This window comes from Arachis hypogaea, chromosome 3, assembly GCF_003086295.3.
Source record: "Arachis hypogaea cultivar Tifrunner chromosome 3, arahy.Tifrunner.gnm2.J5K5, whole genome shotgun sequence".
Taxonomy (NCBI): Eukaryota; Viridiplantae; Streptophyta; class Magnoliopsida; order Fabales; family Fabaceae; genus Arachis; species Arachis hypogaea.
In genome coordinates, this window is record NC_092038.1 from 23,334,856 (window position 1) to 23,358,744 (window position 23,889).

The 23,889-nt window shown below is 34.6% G+C and overlaps 2 protein-coding genes and 1 long non-coding RNA gene across 5 annotated transcripts; 1 reads left to right on the forward strand and 2 right to left on the reverse strand.

Annotated features, from left to right (window-relative positions):
• Positions 1-1,324: 1,324 nt before the first annotated feature.
• On the reverse strand, positions 1,325-5,027 carry LOC112789879 (uncharacterized). The gene is made up of 2 exons (XR_011879632.1): positions 4,531-5,027; positions 1,325-3,059 (listed from the first exon to the last, which is right to left on the reverse strand). It is a non-coding gene; the product is annotated as an uncharacterized lncRNA (long non-coding RNA).
• Positions 5,028-12,481: 7,454 nt separating this feature from the next.
• On the forward strand, positions 12,482-16,000 carry LOC112789880 (uncharacterized). Of its 3 annotated transcripts, none has more exons than XM_025831993.2 (5): positions 12,482-12,665; positions 13,529-13,766; positions 14,322-14,439; positions 14,541-14,772; positions 15,491-16,000. In XM_025831993.2, exons 2-5 carry the CDS (start codon positions 13,615-13,617, stop codon positions 15,517-15,519), a joined length of 531 nt encoding a protein of 176 aa, XP_025687778.1. In that variant the 5' UTR covers positions 12,482-12,665; positions 13,529-13,614; the 3' UTR covers positions 15,520-16,000. The 3 variants fall into 3 exon arrangements, with proteins under 3 accessions (XP_025687778.1, XP_025687780.1, XP_072088686.1); XM_025831995.2 differs by having other exon boundaries at positions 12,504-12,665; positions 15,649-16,000; XM_072232585.1 differs by having other exon boundaries at positions 12,557-12,665; positions 13,608-13,766.
• A 1,013-nt stretch (positions 16,001-17,013) lies between these two features.
• On the reverse strand, positions 17,014-20,924 carry LOC112789881 (uncharacterized). Its single transcript, XM_025831996.2, has 6 exons — positions 20,666-20,924; positions 19,982-20,168; positions 18,765-19,419; positions 18,578-18,646; positions 17,528-17,640; positions 17,014-17,439 (listed from the first exon to the last, which is right to left on the reverse strand). Exons 2-6 carry the CDS (start codon positions 20,075-20,077, stop codon positions 17,269-17,271), a joined length of 1,104 nt encoding a protein of 367 aa, XP_025687781.1. The 5' UTR covers positions 20,078-20,168; positions 20,666-20,924; the 3' UTR covers positions 17,014-17,268.
• Between the last annotated feature and the right edge of the window lie 2,965 nt (positions 20,925-23,889).

The window sequence follows — 23,889 nt, forward strand, 5'->3', positions numbered from 1 at the left end:
CATGTCTTCATGCTAAGCTCAAGAGAACTAGAAGAGTAAAGGCAAAATGGTAGAACTTATGCAATGCAACCTATCTAAATGCAAGCTACCTACATGCATCATGCTATTCTAATTACTATCTATCTATATATGTATAAGCATATAGATGGTCAAAGTGAGTCAAATTTTCAAGAAATCATATATGCACAATCAAGGGCTAAATCAATCATAGCAAAGCACATTCACAATTGAGTTGAGTTAATCAAAAGAATTCACAAACTTGCAAGATAAGCAATGATAAAATATGGACATATGGAAATGAGCAATTGAACCTTCACTGGATGTGTTTATGCACTCTAAGCACTCAAATGTTTTGGGGTTAAACCACTCAAATCTTCTCTAATCATGCCTTCAAAAACTTTGTTCTTCATCTAGCCAATCAACAATTATCAAGTGTACAAATGCAAATATCATGATGGCTTTTTAAGGTTGTAATGGGGTTAAGGTAAGGGTGAGGATGTATATATGGCCAAGTGAGCTATCATATGAGTCTTTGACTAACCTAAGTTCTCACCTAACACATGCACACACCCTATACAATTCTAAAATCAAGCCTAGCCAACCAAAATCTCACTTTTGCATATTTTTACATACTCATGTATCAATTCTAATTCCTTCACATATGCATTGATTTTCTTATTGAACTTAACAATTTCTCTTTTCCTATTTTTCTTTTATTTTTTTATATATGAAAGCATAATACATCAATGCATATGATTTTTATAATTTCACATGAGTATACACCCATATTCTTAATATTTGTCAATAAAATAAAACACATTCTCATCAACCAAAATTCTCACATTTCTCCACACTTAATTGACACACACTTACTATCTTAAGCTAATCAAAGATTTAAATGGGACAGTTAATTATTTTTCCGCTTAAGGCTAGTGATGTGATAATATAAATAACGAAAAGGGGGTTAAAAAGGCTCAATGTGGCAAACAAAGGTAAATGAATTGGAGGGCTATTTGGGATAAGTGAACTATAATCAAATAATGGCCTCAATCACCTAATTATATTAAAATACACTAAATAATAGACATATATAATGGAACAAACCACAGATTGCAATCATAGAGAAGAAAACACACAAGAATAAAAATCATGGTTAAATAATGTAACCATGCAATTAAGCTAAAAAACTCACGGGTTGTGTGTTTTTAGCTCAAAAATCATATTCCAAACTATATATATATCATGCAAGTTTTAAAAAGTTTTAACTCAAATCAATGTGAATCTTAATTTCCCTTTCTAAGAAAGATGAATTTCTTGAAAATTTCAACAAATTGACCAACATCTATTATTATTATATATATACTAAATGAAATGTTGTGATTATGAAAAGTCAAAAGTTTTTAGTTCACTCCCTATTTTCAATCAAACCACATTCTCATATGCTAAAGGGTAAACTAAGCTCAATAATCCACATTTTTTCCAAATCACAACTAATATACTAAAAGTGCAATTCAAGCTAAATATCTGAGATATATACAAGCCAAAGTGCAAAATGCAACAAAGTAAAAATAAACAAAAGTACAATAAAATAAAAATGTGCAAGTACTAAAAATAAAACAAAAGTTTGAAATGGTTCACCAAAATATAGTCCGCCGAAGATGATGACCTCCCCACACTTAAAATCATAACATCGTCCTCGATGCTCTCAGTCAAGCTGGGTGAGAAGGATCGTCACTCACTGGTCCACGGTTAGCTGCAGGTGTCTGTGACTCTGTCAGATGCTCAGGCTGAGTCTCCTCATGTTGTGCCTCCTGGTGGTCCTTCTGTTATGCCTCCTCCTGCTGGTCCTCCTCCTCAGAGTGCTCGGGGGTGTGTCAGGCTCAGAGGGGATGTCAGTACACCCAGTAGTCATAATCAGCTTCAGATGGGCATAGCGTCGCTTGTTGCGACGCTCTGCGACGCTCCGACTGCTCATAGCGTCGCTGATTGCGGCGCTCCATCTGATCAATGCGCTCGAAAAGGCGCTGCACAAGGTGGTAAACTGGCTGAGAGGTGGATGATGGTGCTGCTGAAGTAGGTGGTGCTGTAGGTGCTGCTGAGGATGTGGCTGCCTCAGTGGGAGCAGTAGTAGGTGGTCTGTGGCCTAGAGGGCCAAACCGCTTATCGTGCGGAATAACCTTCTTGCAGTCGACAATCGGTGGTCTCTCATCCTCTGGCTCCCAAGGCACCTCAGCTCGACGAGCTATCTGATTAATCAAATAAGAAATTGCCAATGTGCCCCTGACATGAACTCTAGACATATACTTCCTAATGAGTCGTGCGAGGTATAGGTCTCGTCCGTCCATGACACACCAAATAAGAAGGATCATAGCCGCTGGCACTTCCGACTCGTGAGTACTAGGCATCACATAATTGCTCAGTATCTATTGCCACAGCCTAGGCTCATCATTGAGATAATCAACCTTGATACCCCGTGGAGTTTCCTTCGACTTTTCCATAGCCCACGGAACATCAGGATCAATGGCTATAGTATGCCAGACAGCATCCCAATCAAAACTCATAAATCTAATAGACTCATCGGCCTTCTTAAAACCATCGGTATCATCTGTTTTAGGCCGAAAGTGGAGAATATCCTGTATCGCCTCCTCTATGACTAAGATCTGCTTTCCCCTACGCTGCACTGCATCAAGGGTCGTCCTATAATAGTTAGAATAGAACTCACGGACCCATGATGCGTTTACCTCTGCCAGATCCCTATCTAGAAATACCAACCTCTCTGTTCAATTTGATGTTCAGTATACTTTCTCAAATCGGTTGGTATTCTGAGCTTCCTTTCCAAGTAGAGGTTCTATTTTTCCACAAACACCGGAAACTTGAGTTGACAGAAAAGGTTGGCAAATTTGACTGAGTCGTTAGCAGGCACAAGTTGATCAGCCTTTTCTTGATCAGAGAAATTCTTTTCACACCAAAATTCATCCAAGAGAACAACGGATGACTGTCCTCTCTTCCTTTTACTGGACCTGGCCTTAGCCTTGCCTTTCCCTTTCCTATCAGACATCCTGAAAAACAGAATTTTCAAGGTACAGATTATCAAATCAAAGGAGAGAAACAGAAAGGCAAACAATATGTAAGTAAAACAGGCAGAAGATAGGCAACAAAGGAGTTAAAGCTAAAACATGAAGTGAGCCAAAAAGAGATAAATCCTTGGAATGAAAGAAAGGTAGGATTCAAAGAAAATCAATCAGAAATCACAAACCAAGAATCCATACAATGAAATTCAGAATGCTTGTTTGCTAAGAAACAACAAGTATCATGCCTTGAAAGAAACTAAAAGAGTTAGTTTGAAAAGGGAAAAACTAAAAAGAAAAGTTAGGAAGGCAATTAAGTTAAAAGTTACAAAAGTGGATTAAAATTAGTGGCATGATAATGTAGTTCCTAACCAAAAGAAATTCAAAAAGTATAAGAACAAGCAATCTCACATCCATGCATACAATGCAAGTTATTGATGATGAAACATGTACTGTAAGAAGCACAAAAAAATTGAAATCATCAACAATGCATTTTACTTAGAAAGGGAACCAAAAGGAATGGAAATGCTAACCCATCACCCCATGAATTGGCTTTGGTTTAAACCAAATAAATCACAATTCAAAAGTACTAAAGTCAATTCATAAGTGGAAGTTAAGAATAAAACTGTTTTCCGAAAAGAGTTTGGGCAGCATTCCGCCAGTAAATTGAGCGTTCCCGGATTTAAACACCAGCAAACAACAACCCATATGAATTCCAAAACGAATCAGACAAAACCAGCAATTATAATTCTATATGAGCTAATGTGCATATTCAAACAGAGCAGCCAAATTCAATCCATCAAACCAAGTTTCATATGAATATATCAACAACTAAACACCCATAATCACATGTGCATTCATATGAACTAAACAAATAAGCCATCATGTAGCAGCAAGGATAAGTCAATTTTAGAAAATGATCGAAATCCTCCTCACTGCACAAGCAATATTCTGAACTTATCCGTATATCATAAGAAGGAATAAAATTCAGATCATACTCATTCAAAACAGTAGCTATAATTAGCTAAGAAGGAATTCAGCATCAACAACAATTACAGAGCAGCAATGACAACTTAGCAATAGCAAACAGTAGTGGAATAATCAGTGTATCATCAGAATTAAAGAGCATCAAACAGCGTCAAACTCATATGAGTTGATATTATTAAGCAAAATAGCATCAAACAGCAGTAGCAACCAAAATTGGCAACAGCAACAACATGTAAGGGATTACAGAATATCAACATCATCATCACTCAATACATCAAATGAACATCAGCCATTTCAGACAGCATCAATAACAAAATCAGACCTAAATCCACTACAAAATCAATTAACTACCTAACCACATATAATCTACTAACATGCACTTCTAACTAAATTAACTAAGGTAAAATTAAGCAATTCTAATGATACTCTTAGAACAGAATAAAAGCAGAACGCAGAAAGGAGAAACGGGGGAAACCTGGAAGGGTTTTAGAAGCAGAAATGGAAACTAAAAGGGAGGGAAGAGCAGCGCCGACCCAGAGACGGCGGCTACTGATGGAGGTGATGACGGCGGAACGGAGGCGCTAAACTCAGGAAGCAGGGGGAAGCAGAGCCGTAGAGGAAAGGCGGCTCAGGAGCAATGCTTGAAGAACCAGGCGAGGTGGTTGAAGAGGATAGGAAAGGAAGACTAGGGGTGAGGAGCGGTGGAGATCGCCGGCGGCAATGGGGAGTCGCGGCAGTGCTTGATGGAGGCGGAGAGAAGGGACTGTGATGGTTACGGAGGTGGGAGAGAAGGAAGAGAAGAAAAGAAGAAGAGGGAAGAGAAAGTGGTGGCTGGCGCGGTTCGGGGTTGTCGGCGATGATGGGTGGCAGTGGTTGAAGGTTCAATGGCGGAGTTCAGGAGAAAGGGGGTTCTGTGAGTTTGAAGAGTAGGAGAAGAGATGTTGGAGGGAAGAAGAGAAAGGGTACGGGAACGGGTTAGGGTTCTCGCGGGAGGGGTTAATGATTCAAATCCACGCTTACGGGTCAATGACGCATCCGCGTGGGTGGATAGGAATTAAAGTGACGCGTATGCGTGCTTCACGTCTAAGTGTCGGATGAAATTGTGCTAAACGTACAATTTCAGTGCTATTTTCGCGCAACTTTCTATAACTTTGTATTGGGGTGGCATTTTAGTCCGACACGTATAGTGATGTTCGGGGATGTGCACGCGTGGTTTGCGTTGTGCGTTTAGCACACTATCAGTGCAGTTTTAGTCTAATTCTCTGTAACTTTTTACTAGAGAGCGAAATTTGCATCGATACATACGTATGGATCACGCGTACGTGTCACACCTTTTTTTTTAACATACCAGCTATCAAATTAATGCCAAACAAGATCAAACCAGTGAAACCACAATTTAACTAAATAAACATAACTAAAAATAAAAATTAACTTATTACCAATCTAGACAAAAGGAAAATTAGAAAGAAGTTACTATGGTGGGTGTCTCCCACCTATCACTTTTAGTTAAAGTCCTTAAGTTGGATATTTGGTGAGCTCCTTGTCATGGTGGCTTGTGCTTGAACTCATCTTAAAACTTCCACCAACACTTGGACTTCCAATAAGTTCCAACATTTCCAAGTGAATTCACGAAGCCTTGATGGAGTTCTTTACAAATTTTGAGCTCCCAAAGATGATCCTCTTGTATGCCCGGATCCCAAATCTTGTTTCTACACCCGTCTTTAAGTGGGTCATCATTGTTCTAACCGGATGGCAAGCAATATGAATTATCAATGAAGTACCAAACTCTTCTCTTAGATCCAACCATGTGATCACCGGTCCAACCCTTGCATCTAGCTCTTGAAATCTCAACCTTGATGAGTCTTGATTTACAACTCCAACTACTAAACATCCTTCTCTTACGCTTCATTCCACAAAGCCTTCTAAGTTGGCCATCTGTTTCAAGAATACCATACTCAAGTTGGATAATAAAGCTAATAAAGATAAGTTTTACCCGCTCAACTGAAGGAGCAGATGGCAACCAAGGTAGAGAAGTCTCCAACGTTCTTGACAAAGCATATTCAACTCCCGTCCAACCTTGCCGAAGGACTTCCACCCTTTGAGAAGATTCTTCACCTTCAAGCTATTCCTCACCGAATTCGTCCAACTCTTCTCCATCACTCAAATTATAAATATGAGGTGGAGAGAAGTCTACCTCAATGTTTCTTTCAATTTCATCGGGAGAAGGTTGGATTGATTCGTGATCATCATCACAAAGGGAACTTGCCTCTTGATCTATTCGATCCAATTCTTCATAGGGAACATGCCTTGGAGGTTGTGCACTAGCCTCCTCGACATCAAATTCAATCTTCTTGGAGGAATACTCTGTAAGTCTAGATTTCCATGGAGGTTCAGCATCTCCTAAGTCTTCGACCACTTCTTCCTCTTCAACATGTACGGCTTCTTCTAATTGTTCTAACACAAAGCAACATCCCTCATTTTCCACCGCAGTTTCCAATTTCTCCTTCATACTATGCTCTTCAATTGATTCTCCACATGTAGCCATGGGAGTTTCTTGAGTGTCCAAATATTGGGAGGCTAATTGATTTATTACCTCGTCTAAGGTGGCCGTGAATTCTAGTACCTCCATTTTCATCCCTTCTTGCCCTTGAAGAAAAACACCAAGGATGTCATCCATTGGAGGTTGGGGTGGATAGAAGGGTTCATCAGATAGAAAAATAGTTCATGATAAGAGAGTGGTTCATCTTGATAAGGGCATGGAGATAGTTCATCTTGATAGGGATATGGGGGTGGTGTATATTGAGGTGGTGGTTCTTGGGAGTAATTGTGTTGGAATGGGGGTGGTTCTAAGTATGGCTCTTAAGGCTCATAAGGCTCTTGGTATGGTGGGTATGGATTGGGGTCATATATACGAAGGTGTTTGGTAAAATAGGGCTTGTGAGTATGGTGGTTCAAAATTATGTTGAGGAGGGGGTCATAGGCGTATGGTGGGGGTTGTTGATTGTCACGAAGAGGTCCACCATAACCATTGGATTGATAGGCATCTTGGAATGGCTCTTGCTCATAGTACGTTGGTGAAGGTTGTTGCCAAGAGGGTTGACCAAATCCTTGAGGCTCCTCCCACCTTTGATTGTCCCATCCTTGATGCAAGCCTTCATTGTAATCCCCACTTCCTACAACATAATCATAACCGCACTCGTAGGCAAAGGGGTGAGAATTCATAATAGCAAATAAAAACAAAAACTAACAAACAAGTAAAAAACAAATATATATAATAACCAATAATAAGGCATACGCTTGCAATTCCCCGGCAACGGCGCCAAAAATTGATGTGGGAAAAATGTCGGTAAAGAATTCACAAAAATATTCACGTTGCAAGTATAGATCTAAACCAATAAATTATCCTTAATCAAATTTAATATGTTTGTCACTTAAGCAAACCCAATAAAATTAACCGAAGTATTAAACCTTGGGTCGTTTCTCAAGGAATTGCAGGAAAGTATTTATTATTGGTTATGATAAAGTATATTTTTGGGTTTTTGAAATAAGAAACAAGAAAGTAAAATGGCAAGAAAATAAATTAATAATTAAATAAGCTCTTAACTAGGATTGAGAATTAGAAGTCATGTCCTCGTTATCGTCATCAATTGTGATGGCAATTGTATTTCACTTTCACTTAGTTAACCTCTACAATGAAGATAAGTCAAGTGCGCAAAATCAACTTAGCTTCACAAGTCCTAGTCAAAGACTAGATTTAATGAAGTCTAAGCCAATCAGCTATTTTTAATTATCCTTCAACAAGAGAATTTCATAACTCTATAGTTTCAACTAATCAATCCAAGTCAAGAATATAAAAAGCTAATTTAAAATCCAACCAAACTTTTTATTAAACAATTGGAAGGCGCAAAATAAAAACATAGAGAAGTAACGAGGAACATTAAATTTAAACAACCAATTGCAAGCATCAGTAACACAAATTAAAGAAAGCAACAATTACCATAGAAAACATAAATTGCATTAATATAGAAATTGAATCTAACATCAAGAATTCATAAACTAAATTGGCAACATAAAGCAATCAACAAGGGAAATAAATAAACTAGAATGCTAGAACAAATAAAAGTAGAAGAGAAATTAAATTGAAATAAGATAGAATTCAGAATTTGAGAAGAACTAAAGCTAAAAACCCTAAAACCTAGAGAGAAGAGAGAGCCTCTTTCTCTAGAAAACTACATCTAAAACCTAAAGTGTATGAATGAAAGTGTAAATCATTGATTGATTCCCGCCACTCTGCTGCCTCTAAATTGGATTTTCGGGCCTAAAACTGGGTCAAAAGAAGTTCAGAAATCACCCCCAGCATTTTCTGCAATTGCAGCATGTGACGTTCTGTCACGCGTACGCGTCGCACACACGTACGCGTCGATTGCACAAAATCCTGGTCACGCGTACGCATCGCCCACGCGTACGCGTCGCTTTGTCTGCTACACTGGTCACGCATACGCGTCGCCCACGCGTACACGTCGCTGCCAGCTTCTCAAAACTCCATTTTCTTGTGTTCCTTCCACTTTTACATGCTTCTTTTCCATTCTCTAAGCCATTCTTGCCCTATAAACCCTGAAAACACTCAGCAAACATATCACGGCATCGAATGGTAATAAGAGAAGATTAAAATTAGCAAAATTAAGGCCAAAAAATTATGTTTTCAATCATAGTACAAAATTAGGAAGAAAAATGTAAAACATGCGAATTATATGCATAAGTGTGAGAATAATGAATAAAATCCACTAAATTAAGCACAAGATAAACCCTGAAAGTGGGGTTTATCAGTGGATATGGGGTTTGAAGGAAAAAAATTTACTTGGAATAATAGACAGTTTGGAGGTAATTTTATACGAAAAAGGCTAGACAGAGCTCTTGTTTCAATGGCATGTAGGTCTGAATTTTCTGATACCTTTGTCAAACACCTAGATGACTTAGGCTCGGACCATAAGACATTGCTATTATGCTCACACAAGGGAGAAAGGAGATATAAAAGAAGATTTCGATTTCAAGAGCGATGGTGTGAGAATGAAGAGGTTGTCAATTTAATCAAGCAAGCTTGGAGTGACGAGGTAGTGGGGTCAGCAATGTTTAAATTGGCTGGGAAGTTGAAATTTTGCAGGCACAAGCTAGTGGAGTGGCAAAGAACCTCTAACTCTAATTCAAACTTAAAAATCATAAGCCTTAAGGAAAAGATATCAGATGAAACAAACAAGGGGGCAGCTTGCAAATGGAGCAACAATTTGTATTTTGGAAGCTGAACTTGAGGAAGCTTTTGAGCAAGAAAAAAGATATTGGAGAGAAAATTTCCGAGTACAATGGTTGAGATGGGGGGCATAAAAATACGGAGTTCTTCCACTCCAAGTTTGAAGCTAGGAATAGAAGGAACAAAATTAAAGAGCTTAGAGATGAGGATAGGGAGGCGGCATCAGATGCGATGGGCATTGCTGAAATCGCTCAAAGGTATTTTGAAAAACTTTTCTCAACCAGCTTTCCTAAAAATCCTACTGAAGAGTTACAAGGAATGCCTAGAAAAATAATAGCAGCAATAAACCAAACTCTGGTGAGGCCTATTTCAGAAAAAGAAGTCAAATCAGCTGTGTTTTCAATTAACCCTTTTTCAGCCCCGGGTGAAGATGGTTCCACTACTAAATTCTTTCAATACTTTTGGGAGAATATCAAAGGAGATATAGTCTGTGCAGTTAAGAGTTTTTTCGGTGGAGATAAAGTACTAAAAGCTTTCAATTATACCAATATATGCCTAATTCTTAAAGTGCATGATACTAATTTTTTGTAACAAATTAGACCTATAAGCCTTAGTACTATAGCTTATTAGTGACAATGTTTTGATAGCCCGTGAATTTATGCACTCTCTGAAGAACAAAAGATATGGAGATTATGAATTTGCTTTGAAACTTGATATGAGCAAAGCGTATGACTGGGTTGAATGAATGTTTGTCTGGCCATGATGGAGAAAATGGAATTTTGTAAAAAGTGGGTGAATTGGATTAAAGAACTGGTGACTATGGTTTCTTACTTTGTTACTGTGGACGGTGCACCTCATGGTTATTTTAGACCATGTAGAGGATTGCGACAAGGCAATCCTCTTTCTCCTATCTCTTTTTATTCTGTGCAGAGGGTCTATCCCATCTGCTCCACAGAGAAGAACAGAGCCTAGAGTTTTCTAGGTTGAGACTTAATTACAGATGTCCTAAAGTCAGCTACTTATTTTTTGCAGATGATTCAATTTTGTTTAGTAAGGCTACAGTTCAAGACTGCCAGAGTTTACTCCGGGTCTTACATAACTATGAAGAGATTAGTGGACAAACAGTTAACTTGGACAAGTCTTTATTCCTTTTTAGCAGGAACACATCCACCCAAACCTGAGATATGTTATTTGAATTACTACATGTTCCACACGTGAGTAACCAGAGTAGATACTTGGGCTTACCGACTATAGTGCAGAGGTAAAAAAAATCCACCTTTAGTTACATCAAAGATAAAGTGCTACATAAACTGCAACATTGGAAATGGACTCTACTATCATCGAGTGGAAGGGAGGTTCTTATTAAGGCAATGGCCATAGCAGTGCCTATTTACACTCTCAGTTGCTTTAAACTTCCGAAATCACTAATAGAAGATATTCAAAGAGCCATCTTGCAGTTTTGGTGGGGCAAAAAAGGATCGAAAAGGAGAATACAAAGGATTGGGTGGTGGATTACTTGTAGGCCCAAGAGTCAAGGGGGTCTCAATTTCAAAGATCTTAAAGCTTTCAACCTTGTAATGCTAGCCAAGCAAGGCTGTAGACTGCTTACAAGAACAAACTTTCTAATCTTTAAGGTGTACCGAAGTAAATATTTCAAAGACTCTAATTTTCTCAGCACAGAAGTTGAAAACAACCCATCTTGGGGATGGAGAAGTGTAGTAGGGGGCAGAAAAGTTCTGAAAAAAGGTATCCTATGGAGGGTAAGCAACGATTCAGATATCATAATAAGAAAAAATTCATGGATTCATGATTATCTGTCTATTACTCTTAATACAGAGACTAATTCAAAACACAATCCTACATGGGTTTCAGACCTAATTTTACTAATCAGAACATGGAACCAGATACTAATACAAGAACTATTCATATCAGAAATTACAGAGGCTGTCATAAACACTGAAATCCAACAAGGTGATAATGACGTTACCTGGCTGAAGGAGAAAAATGGATGCGTTTCAATTCTTCCACCCCTAGTAGAGTTTCTGCCAGAACAGTGTCGAAATAAGTAACTATGGTCTGATATCTGGAGCATCAAATGCCAACCCAAGATTAAAAATTTTCTCTGAAAAATTATGCACAAAGGCCTACCTGTCCAACAACGGCTAAGTGAAAGACTTCCATCTGTGAGTCTATTATGTCAACAATGCAACTAGTCCCCTAAACTGTTGCTCATTGCCTCTAATTATGCACAGACGCTACTGAGACTTGGCAAATCACTAATCTACATGTTCCAGCTTTAATTGAAGAACCATGAATTTGGTGGAGTGAGCTTGACAAAAATCTGAAGTTTGGAAGCAATTCGCTGAAGAAGAAGGAGCTTGCAGCATATGTATTATGGCAGATTTGGAAGGCCGGAAACGAGACTCTATTCAAAAAACAGAGATGTCATCCTCTTCAAATTGTTGATGCGGCTCGCCACGCCATGGAAGAAGACCGACACCTTCCTTGACTACCCTTTTCTGAAGATCCCCTTCACCTTCTAGTTACTTTACCTTTTGGTTTCCTTTTTTTTCTATTGAATTAGGCTATTATGACTTAAGTTGGACCATTCCACCTTTATTTTTGTTGTGCTGTCCGTTTTTGGACCACCCATTTCATTCAATGAAATCAATTTTATTTTGGAAAAAAAATTGTCTTTATATAAAGTTGATAATTAAAAATTATTCAATGACAATTTAGTAGTATGTAAGCATATCAAATCATTTAACGATATTTAACTATTAACTTCACATGAAGATAATTGCACGTGAGTTTTACCTTATAATATATATAAAAACTTTTCAAATAATTTATATTTATGTAATTTATTTTAATTTTAATTTTATACTCCCTCATTGTTAAATTAACTATATTTTTATTTTTATTTAGCTATAAGTTTTATTAAATAATTATAAAATGAAAAATTTATTAATCACAACTTAGTTTTATAATTATATAATATCTATTAATATTTTTTTAATAAATATTTTAATATATAATAATATAATAGATATAAACTAACTAAATTATTAAAATTTGAAAAAAATAATTATTTTATTATAAAAAATAATATTAAAAAATAATTATAGTCGAAAAAAATAATACAATTTTGTATAAGGTCAATTGGTTTAACTAATAATCTAATATTTTGATATTTTAATAGCAAAATTTAAAAACAAAATTCCAACACCAAGAAAAATAGTTCCCAAAGCGCGCACACCCAGAAGACGACGCAACTGCACAGAGAGAGAAGACAAGACACTTTCTCGCCCAATTGGGCCCCGGCATTTCGGCAATTCAGGCACTCTTTCGACGCACATTTTCTTGTACGTAAACAAATCAATCACCCACTCACTCTTGCGCTATTATTTGATTCATGATTTCTTCTTTTATTTATTCTCTTTTGGATATTCATCTTTTGTGATTATTCTTATATTCTGCTTGTGCATATATTGGATCTTCCTTTAGAGTAAAGAATGGTTGTTAAACTTGCACTCTTATGATTGCGGTTCTGCTTATTTTTTTATCGTGTGACGAATCAATTCATGGCTTTTTTTTTTTATGGAACTTTGCTGCAATGCACTTGTGCTAGGTTTTAGTTTTATAAGACGATGCAATTTGTATTTGGTATTTAATGCAGTTTAAAACAGAATAAAATTAAAACAGAATATATATAAATTCTTAAAAGGTGATTAATGGACAAAGAAACTGTATCTGAATGGCACAATATTCATCATGTTTTTTTAGAAGTAATTGCTTAAAGAAACTCTAAATTATGTCATGTCTTCTATTCCTAGTGAACATAGTTGTGATTCGTCTATATTATAACTGTAACTGGAAAAAAAATTGCAAAGACTATATGTTAGTATGAAAAGAAATGAATCACAGAACTTCTTTCAATCACAGAATGTAAATGTAATAAAAAAGCAGATCATGTTCCAAACCATATACATCAATAATGGAAAAAATATATTACCATTATACATTTGTGTTTTTTTTTTATTAATAAATGATTCACGTGCCTAATTCTTGGCGCTTTAGATGATTAGAAAGAATGATTCTAACAATTGTCACTTAATTCTTTCTCTACTTCATCTGACCTTTATTTCTCTAGTTGTGCTTGGCACATTAGCAGTTAGTGTAATATATTTGCAACCTCAATTCATTTCCATACTCTTTTGTGTTCAAGATTCACCATTAGGGAAGCAAAGCACAATTAGATTGAGAGTGCATTGTGATTCTGGTTCTTTCATTCCTGCGAGTTAAAGACTGAGAATGGTGAGAGAAGTTTCAGAGAGTTGTTTGGATAGCCTGTTGACAGAGGTGGTTTCGTGCTATTGCAACCGATTCTACCCTAATAAGCATGATCTTGCAGCTCGCAGAATCGAGGCTATTGGATACCAGGTTGGTCACCAGCTCTCTGAAAGGTAAAACAGTTCCATAGTTTCAATTTCAAACTAATGTTTGTCTGTACTAGAATTTGTGCCTGCAGATCTGTTATCAAGTGGATTTGGTATTGTTATGATTCTTAGAAAGTTGTTGAGCTCTTTCATCTTTTTAAAACTGTTCTTCAAAAGTTATAGTTTGTTTTGTTTGGTAAAACAAAGCAAAAGTTGGTCACAATTTGCAAAAGGCACAAATATAGTGTGTGGTAAAATTGTGCTTTAGATCTCAAATGACTATAAGAAACATAGATATTGTAGAGAGTAGTGTTTTACTTTTAATTTGGAAGCATAAGTTGGGTTATCAATCGGTTTATGCTTTTCATAAGTAGGACCACTTCACCAAAGAGGTAACCTGCAAATGAAGATGCATAAACAAATGGCGCCATGATAAGTATGAAATGCAAAATTAAGCCTTTAAAATCATTTCAATGTGCTTCTTCTATATCTATTCTACACAATGTCTCTTTGCAGTTGTTAATCCTGAAATATTAATGAATTGGAAAAAATGTGGGTGTGTTCTTAACACACTCTGATCAGGTACACCATGGAGCGACCACGATTCAATGACCATCTGGAAGCCATCAAGTTCATTTGCAAGGATTTTTGGCTTGAGCTCTTTAAGAAGCATGTAGACAACTTGAGGACAAACCATAGGGTGTGTTAAGATCACAGATAAACTCATAACTCACAGTCAACTCGTCATATCAATTTAGATTGGAATGGTTTATCGTTTGATTTGCTACTTAATTGCTGCAGGGTACCTTTGTATTGCAAGATAATAAATTTTGCTGGCTTGCGCGAATGTCAATTGATCCATTAGCTGATAGTGGTAAGTCACCCGAAGATATTACATCTCCTACAGCTGGAAACAAGGCTACACATGCAATGAAGATGCATCTTTATTTCCCATGTGGCATCCTTAGGGGATTTCTTTCAAACCTGGGAATTCTTTGTGCCGTTTCTGCAGATATATTAACCCTTCCAACATGTGCGTACTTCTCTCTCTCTCTCTCTCTCTCACACACACACACACACACAAACACCTTGTAAGTTAAGTAATATTAAATTATGGTCAAATTATGATTATCTGACATAGGGGGTGAGATTGCTTTGTGAAATCACTTCATCTGTTTGAATATGGTTAAAAAAGGTGCAGGCTATTTAAGGGTTAGAAGGAAGAAAATTCATTAGGAAAAAAAAGATCCATAGAGAAGAAGAGATGTCAAAGGACATTTTACAATTTAAGAATATAAGGGTATTGTTACTTAATAAGTACTCTCCTCGTTTCAAAATATCTGTCACAATGTCACTAATATTGACAATGGACATAAAATTTGAGTTTTATTTGAGCTTGCCTTGCTTGTTTATATCTGAAAAAGCATGTAAGATTAGCAGGTTCTTTGTTGTTACTATGTCCATTAGACCCCGAAAATGAGACAACTATTGTAGGTGTACTTAATCAGAGATATTAACATTATTGGATAAATTTATTTATAATTTTTGTGTGGAGTATTTCGTGCTGTCAGCCTGTCACTGCCAATCTGCCGTTGATAGCAACGCATGTTTTGTTCTGTTTTGTTTATTTCTTTTGTTTCTCTCAAAGATGTAGTTTCAAAGCATTTATCTTTGCTCAATGTGAAAGTAAGGAAGTAATATTTAATGTTTGTTTCTGAATAATCGGCATGCTTTTCTAAATAATTCTTCAGGTGCATTTACCATCCGTATTAAAGCTTGATGAGTTCACAGTTATGTTAATGATGGAAATGAGAGCATACAATATCTGCAAGTTCCTTTGCATAATTTGGTGGAGTAAGGATTTTTATTTGCCATCTTTTTATTATCAAATATTGGATTTGTTGTATAGGAAGGGGTCTTGAGGATGGGATGAAGATTCTATGGAGATTGCATGTAAGTGTTGAGAGCTGATTTTAGGCAAAATTTTGGGAGACATTTTCTTCAAACTGAGTTCAATAAAGTGGATTTTGTTCCAATGATAATTCGTTAAAGCTACTCTTGTGTAATTGCTAATTTATACTTAATCAAATATAGGTTTACTAAATCTACAAGTTTCTATCATTTTAGTAATTTTGTAATAGGTTAATTAATCTAGAAGTTTCTATAATTTTATTAAATTTGTAAATAAGTTACTATACATTAAAAATTTATAATTAAGTTTTCACACTTTATAAAAGTTTATAATTAAGTCTTTGTAATTACATAAATGTTAAAATAAATAGAGTAATTCTTAGATATGCTCTTAGGAACTTAATAAAAAATTTTCATATCATTGAATGAATAATATACTAAAAGATAATATGTTTAATTTTATAATTTTTAAGAAAATTGAATACATTATCTTTATTTAGTTCATTGATATATTTATATCCTTTTAATTATTCTCCAAATTTATAATGATAAAAAATTATATATATATTCTTACAATTTTGGAATTCTAAGAATAGTTAGAACGATAAATTAGAATTATTAACCGATACTTCGTACGTAAATACATGTAAAATAATTATAAAGCATTTGTTTCCAAAATTTTTTTTAAAGTAATAATTGTCTTCTATTATACTTTCTATAAGTACAAAGATTAAATCATTAGAGTTTTCTTTAATTTTTTTTTTAAAAACAACTTTGATATATACAATAAAATCTAATTTGCAATTAAGTATTATTTATATTTTTTTCAATTTAATTCTTACAAATATATGTTAGGAATATTTTTTTTAACTTCTGTTGTAATAATAAGGGCATAATTAAAATTTTTTATAAGCTATGAAGACTTCATTATAAATTTTTAAAGTAGAGACTTATTTATAAATTTAGTAAGACTACAAAACCTCTAAATTAATAAATCTAAACCTATTTTATGAAAATTACAACATCCATTTTTATCACCTTCCCCCAAATTTTAAGTCATGTTCCGCCATAGATCGTCTAAGTTGCTTTATTACATCTAGTTGTTATTTTAATCCAAGTTAAACCATGTGGTCGCGTACTGCCAAATATGCCTTGCCTATTTTGATGTTTCCCTAATTCCACATGAGTTGTTATTTTTAATTTTTTCATACCCAACTTAATCCGAGGAAGAAAAAATAAAAATAACATTTATTATATTATTTAGAGAAAATGTCGATAAAAATAAGTATTGATGCTTACTAATTCAATGAACATTCTAGGACTATAGTATGAGCAAGAAAAGGCATGCAAATTACAACAACAATTGGTGGAGAATATGGAAATAAGATACATTCAATATTTACAATTTAGTGGCTATACAATGTTTTTAGGTTCTTTCCCTTCCTATTTTCTGTGAGCAGGAAACAGATAAAAGAAGGAAGAAAGTTTGGGTGATAAGAAGAAACTAGTGATGACATATATATCATGAATTCAAATATTACTACCATCTTGATTCTTGGAATTCCACAATGAAATCTCGACCTATAAGGAGGGGTTTTCAATTATGAAAGGTTGAAAACTAGAGAAGCTCCCACTCAGGTTCAGAAATGCTAGGAAGTGGGTCTAAATCTAATTTCTCCACACAATCTCCATTTAGTTTTTCACCGTTCCCATGCCATGCTGCAAGCTCTTCATATTCTTGCTTTCTTGCAGACTTCTTCGCCAGCGAAAAGACTCGCCGCCTCGATTTCTTTTAAAAGGAAGAGTATTTCGATTAGACATGATTGTGTATGTAATGTATTGAATAGAGGAGGAATTTTCGGGAAGAGAATGTGTACCTTGTTAGTCTTCGAACTATCGCCTACCTTGGGAATTAATTTAAGTTCGTCTCCGGTCACCATAACACAAGTTTCCTCGACGTTAAGATGATCTTGTTGCATGGTTTTGTGCCCTTCATCAAGTGTTGTTAATTCAGAAATTCATGTATTTGGAATTTTAAAATGATGAGTTACCATACACAAGAAAAATATGAAATTGAATTAATAACGATTCGCTAATAGGTGCCAGGGATGAAGGATTATGTGAAGAGTCTCATCGCTACGAACTTGAGAACAAATATAAACCTATGACAGATTAAACGAATCTTGATTCTCCATGCGATTTTGATTACAACCAAAAATAAAAACTTATCATATATATGTGTTATGAGAAATTTTGAGGTCATAAATGAGTACAAGTTCTGGGTTGAGTTGCATAGTGAAGACACAAACAAACCTAAAATAGTGGCAGAGGTTGCACTAACAAACCGGTGTAACGTTATTACACACAACCCACTTGTAAAAGTAACACAAAATTGAAGTCACTAGGGAAATCAAGAAAATCGTATGATTGGTTTATAGTGCAAAAAGAGAAGCAAGTCGATGTCTCGACCAAACTAAGTGACCGTGAAAGATCAGCATACTTTTATATTGGGATCCCAGTGGTTCCCCTAGCACACAGGTACTATTACCAAAAACCTTACTAACCCGTCCTGACTCGAAGGAATCCCATAAAGAGGTAGGAGTCTCTCATTTCCATTCTCATCCACAAAGTTTGCTTGCTATCTTATATAATTATAAACCATAAATATACTGGTTGTAGCTTTTCATCTCGACGCCTCTCAAGCACCCATAAAAGGGATAAATCAAATACTTAAAAGAAACTAAGATATAAAGTGATTCTCGCTTGAAGATGAAGGCCTTGTTTGGACGACATTAACACTGAAGTGAGATGTCAGAAAGTCGAAACTATACATACATACATACATACATACATACATACATACATACATACATACAGTGAGTATTTAACCCAACTACTTCATATTTCATAACGATATGAATTAATACCTGGATGAGATATCACTACCATGCTGGAAGAACAATCATCAGCCTGTATTGTTCTGTCGGAAGAGAACCCTACAAGTGAAACAATATAGCTATCAAGAAAGTCCATCAGAGCTGAAGCCAAAAGTGAAAAAACAAAAATGACAAGGGAAATTCTGAACCTATAACAAAGTGATTCTCATAAGCTCACCTGATTTGGTGAATTCCGGAACATTGGGGGATTGTTCAGAACTAGCATTTTCAATTTCAATACAAGAGTCTGTTATGGAGGAACACCTTGTAACTTCAGATGAAGGCGGCTTTGAATCACCAACTGCAGGACTTATATCTTCATTCGAGGTCTCGCAAGATTGGGTTGCCCTGCATGCATTTGTTTCTGCCAGTGTGGTTTTATCGAATTTCTTGGATGCAACAACTCTTTTAATTTCTTGATTTCCATCGATACGAATATTCGATTTGATATTCGTGGTCTCAACATAATGTCTTGAATGTGAAATGAAGTTTCTTCTTCTGACCGAACTTCTAGAAGATGATATGAACATAGCATCAGAAAGACAAGTTCCATCATCAGATGCAGCACGAATGGTATCATTATTGCTATCATGATGAATTCCCAAATCATATTTCTTGTGTTTGAAATCTTCCTTCATAGGTTTTTCCTTCAAACTTTGAAATGGCCTTTCAAATAACCAAGCATCAATGTATGGATCTACAGGTCCAGAGGCTATTTTTTCATCCAAATCATAGGAACATGGAGGAATGAAATCTCGCATAACATCTGAATATAACTTTTTAACATTCGTGCCAACAGTCTGCATCTGATTCTCTATATATTTAACAGCATCCTATTTCTCAATGAAAAAACAGAAATAAGAGATATAACAGACATTATAATTGTCAATCAATGCAAGAGTTGGAGCCATCAGTGTTTAGAACAGTTAAACCAACTACTGTTAACAGATAGAGACCACAAGCTTGTCATAAATCACCACTAATAGAAAACGGGGAAAAAAAATTAGAAAACAGTTGCATTAAACACTCAGAAATGTGTGTGAGCCTTTGAAAATGAAGATAATGAATATTTCTGCAATTTTTTCCTTTGCAAATTTTCTAAGGTTCGTTTTTAAGTAAATTTTCCTTTTTACAAAAAAAAAATGGCATTCTATTTCGAAAAACAAAGCTGTAGTTTTTCTTTCCCCTTCGAAATTATGACTATTTTAACCCCCTCATATTAGAATTGAGTGAACCTAATTCCAAGCAATGCACTGCAGTGCGAAAACAAATCGTATTATGATACATGTTGAAGCAAAGACATGTGCACTTATTAGGGTAATCTAAGTTATCCTTCCATTTAAAACAATCAATATGTTTAACATAGGTCAAGATTATTCGAAAAGGGAGCCATACCTCGCAGATTATATCTTCAGCTTCCAGGCACATATTCTCAAATTTCTTGTATATATTTCCGACCCAAGTTATGCCTTTCACATCCATAGTGATCATAGTATATCCTATATCCTTTCTAGAATATTACTAAGTCCAGATACTGTCTGATCGACGCAGCGTGAAGGCGGTTCTACTTCTACCTGATTATCTGCAAGAAATCAGAAACAAAGTATCCAACAGAGTCATGAAAGTATCTTGATTAAAGAGTGTTATAACAAATACGTAAAATGGACTGAAAAAAAAAAAGAAAAAGACAATCAATTAAACAAGAGTATTAATGGAAATTCAATTAAACAAAGTCTTTGTCTAATAATGCCAAACTTAAAAGCTCCAACTTCCCACTGCCCCACTTTCTTACCTACCAACAAAACTACTAGTCTCTAACTAACAAACCTGCATCCTTGAACCCATATCAAACCCTTCGGATAATTTAAGCCACACAACTTTTTCATCTTTTTCGTACACCAAACATCAGCAAAAAATAGAAGAAATTGGATTAGGGACATCTAAAATAAGAAGTAACACAAAATAAACAAACAAAAACACCAAATTATAATAAGAAAAAATAGAAAATCAACAAAGGAATGAGATTTTGATGATAAAAAAGTACTACAAATTAATATAGAGAGAGATGTCAGAGCTTACCTGTTCGTAGAAGCAGAGAATTAAGAGAGCATCAATCAACATGTTCAGCCAATTGAATTGCTATTTAAAGGGAGGAAGAAAAGATAAGAAGTGCAATTGTAACACGAAAAGGGTTAGGAGAAAGAAAAGCTTGGATAAAGTTATAAAAGGAGTTTTGTTGACCTTTTGCGGCGGTTAGTAATGTAATACGATACGAGGATGAACGAAGAGAAAACGTGCACAGTAGGCATTCAGCTTCTTGAGGCATTAAGATGTCCGTACACGTGTGCATCTTTGTCCTTACGTTTTACTCCCTAAGTCAACGTCATTTTTACAAAATTACTATTTTACCATTGTTATCCGAATCCGATCAGACCGTCCGATTCAGCCGAAAATTTGATAAATCAATGATTTGTCTGATTCAGTTTGCTGTTAAAGTATTAAGTTTGGACCTGTATAAAAATCTGTGATGGTCAAATCTATTAAAAATCTAAGATTTGAATAATCCAATGTTTGAATTTAACTTTAAAGAATAAAATATAATCTTTTATTTTTGAATAATTTCTCTTTCATATTTATTTTTAGTCTTATCCATAAAATTAATGCTAAGAAATTACATTTTATTCTCTAAAATAAAATTTAAATTTTAGAAAATTCAAATCTAAAAATTTAACCACTCAAAAAAAATTGCTTGTACCAACAAAAAGTTGCTAACCCAAAATATTTATTTTTGACAAAATAAATTTTGAAAAAAGAAAATAACATCTTGTGAAAGATTGGATTGTTTTATTTTTGAATAAAATATATATGATCTACGAAGGTAGATGACAAATTATATATTTTTTTTGTCTTGTTGTCAGAAACGGAACTAGATAAAATATTAGATGAGGACAAAAAATATTTATACAATAAATTAACACTAAAATAAAATTTGAAAGAAGACGGATTAAACTAAAATTTATATATAATTTACATGTAAAAAATTAAAATTAGGGGGACATCGCCTCCTTTCCTACTACCACCTAGCTCCGCCCCTGCTTGTTGTATTATGCAATATGTCATGTTTTATTTTAATATAATTATTTATAAATTTATTTAGATATATGAGATTTTTTGTTTTTTAAATTTAATAATTTTATGTTAGGTGAATTTGTTTAGTGATTTTCTTTACACAAATGGCAAAAAAGTTCAAAAGGAAAAAATGAAAAAAAAAGTGGGGTGGAGATTATTTTTTAAAAAATTGTATATATTTCTTATATAATTACCTAAATGTTCTTGTAAAAAATTAAATCAAATATACTAATTGTTTACCACTTATAAAAGCAATGCTCATATAACTTCTGAAGAAATAAAATGCCAATTCTTTTTTTGAAAAACTTGTCAAAGCCTGAATTTTGTTTGGTTCCATACTACAGCTTGTCCTTCTTTCTTGCTCTCTTGAGCCAAAAAAAAAAAAATGTGCTACCTCCGGTTGTTCTTATCAAATAAAACTTACATTGTTGCGATCTTTTCCCCTGATTTTCATCTGGCGTAGTAAAAATCTTGTTACACATGGCTGGGAATCTTTTAATTTCTATGCCCCAAAAGAAAGAACAATTGGGATATTTGGATTCAACATCTGCTGATTCCATCTTTTCCCATTTGACTAGAAAGTGTTCCTTGGTTTTTACTTATTTTATCTATGAAGCCATCTCCATGTGTTTTGGGGCAGGAATATCTCTCTATAAAACAAACCACTTTTTTCTTTTTGTGATTATCCACGAAATTAGATAACGGGCACCGATGTCCTGTGCCATTGGGGCAGTTACCTTTAACGTAGGTACCTTTATACAAAGAGTGTTGTTGCCATATTCCAATATGCACTATTTCCTTGTCATCTCCGTTTCCTTTACCTTCTCAATTATCCTTCTCATTCTTGTTAGTTGTTACTATACAACTTAAGGCAACCAAAAACCAAAGCCAAAGCATTAATTAAAGTTGCTTAGTTTCTAAAGACAGTAAATAGTGTTACAACAATAACCACATATTAAGCATAATATATTTGTTAAATTTTAGTGATATTTTCTTTGCTACGAAGATAATTATGATATTATTAGTTGTAAGAAACAAGAGACTAAATTGGAGAAAGAATTTATGTATTATTGAGTTGTATTCAAGTTGTCTAGAATGATACAATATAAAAGGGTATTTATAGGTGTTAAGAGAATTGTAATAATAAAAACCTAATATTCTATAATAAATATTCAGATATACTAAATAATTCTAATGAATGCTAATTGATGCTAATATATTTTGACATCCCCCCTCAAACTCAAATGATAACTTGAGTTTGAAACTTATTTAAAACAACGAAATAAAAAATGCATAAAATAATAGAATGAGTACATACGGAATGTAGATGGAACTGTCGCTGTCTGAAAAAAGTGCAGACGAAACTGCCACTGTCTGAAAGAAGCACAAATGAAACTGTCACAAAGAAATGCAGACGGAACTGCTACAAGAAAATACAGACGGAACTGCCGGAAGAGTGGCCAACTGCCGAAAAACTGCTGAAAAGATGGCGAACTGCTGGAAAACTGATGAAAAAGTGACAAAGTGTAAAAAGATGGCAATCTATCAGAAACTGACGAAAAAAGATGGTTTTTCCATGAGAATAAATAAGTAGTGGATTTATGAGCTAATCGGTGAGGTGAAAAAACATCAAAGCATTGACAAAAGGGAAGGGTAAAAAATGGCACGGAAGAAAAGTATGAAAAATCAATTATTTTACCAGATATAAAAGTATATTTATATGTGCTAAGAAAATTGTAATAATAAAGACGTAATATTTTATAATAAATATTCAGATATACTAAATAATTCTAATGAATGCTAATTGATCTTAATATATTCTGACATTAGTGATGCTTGAAATGACATAAATGCATCCCCTAGGTGAAATGCATGTATACATGTTGGAAGAGTTGAAACCTTGACCTTCATGATCAAAATCTTCTAAAATAAGAGAGTTGGTAAAGTAAAAAAATAAGTGATTTATTACTCTTAAATTAAGATAAAAAGGCTAATATAATAGGAGTTACAAATTCAATATTGATTAATCTCTTATTTTGTATTTTATCACTTTACTAATTTCTTTACTTTAGACTTTAGAGAACCTAAATTCAATTTCAAATACCCTATATAATGCTCTGTCTAGTTCTTCAAATTTAACTGTTTCCAACATTGGTCTAAAGTTCAATATTCTT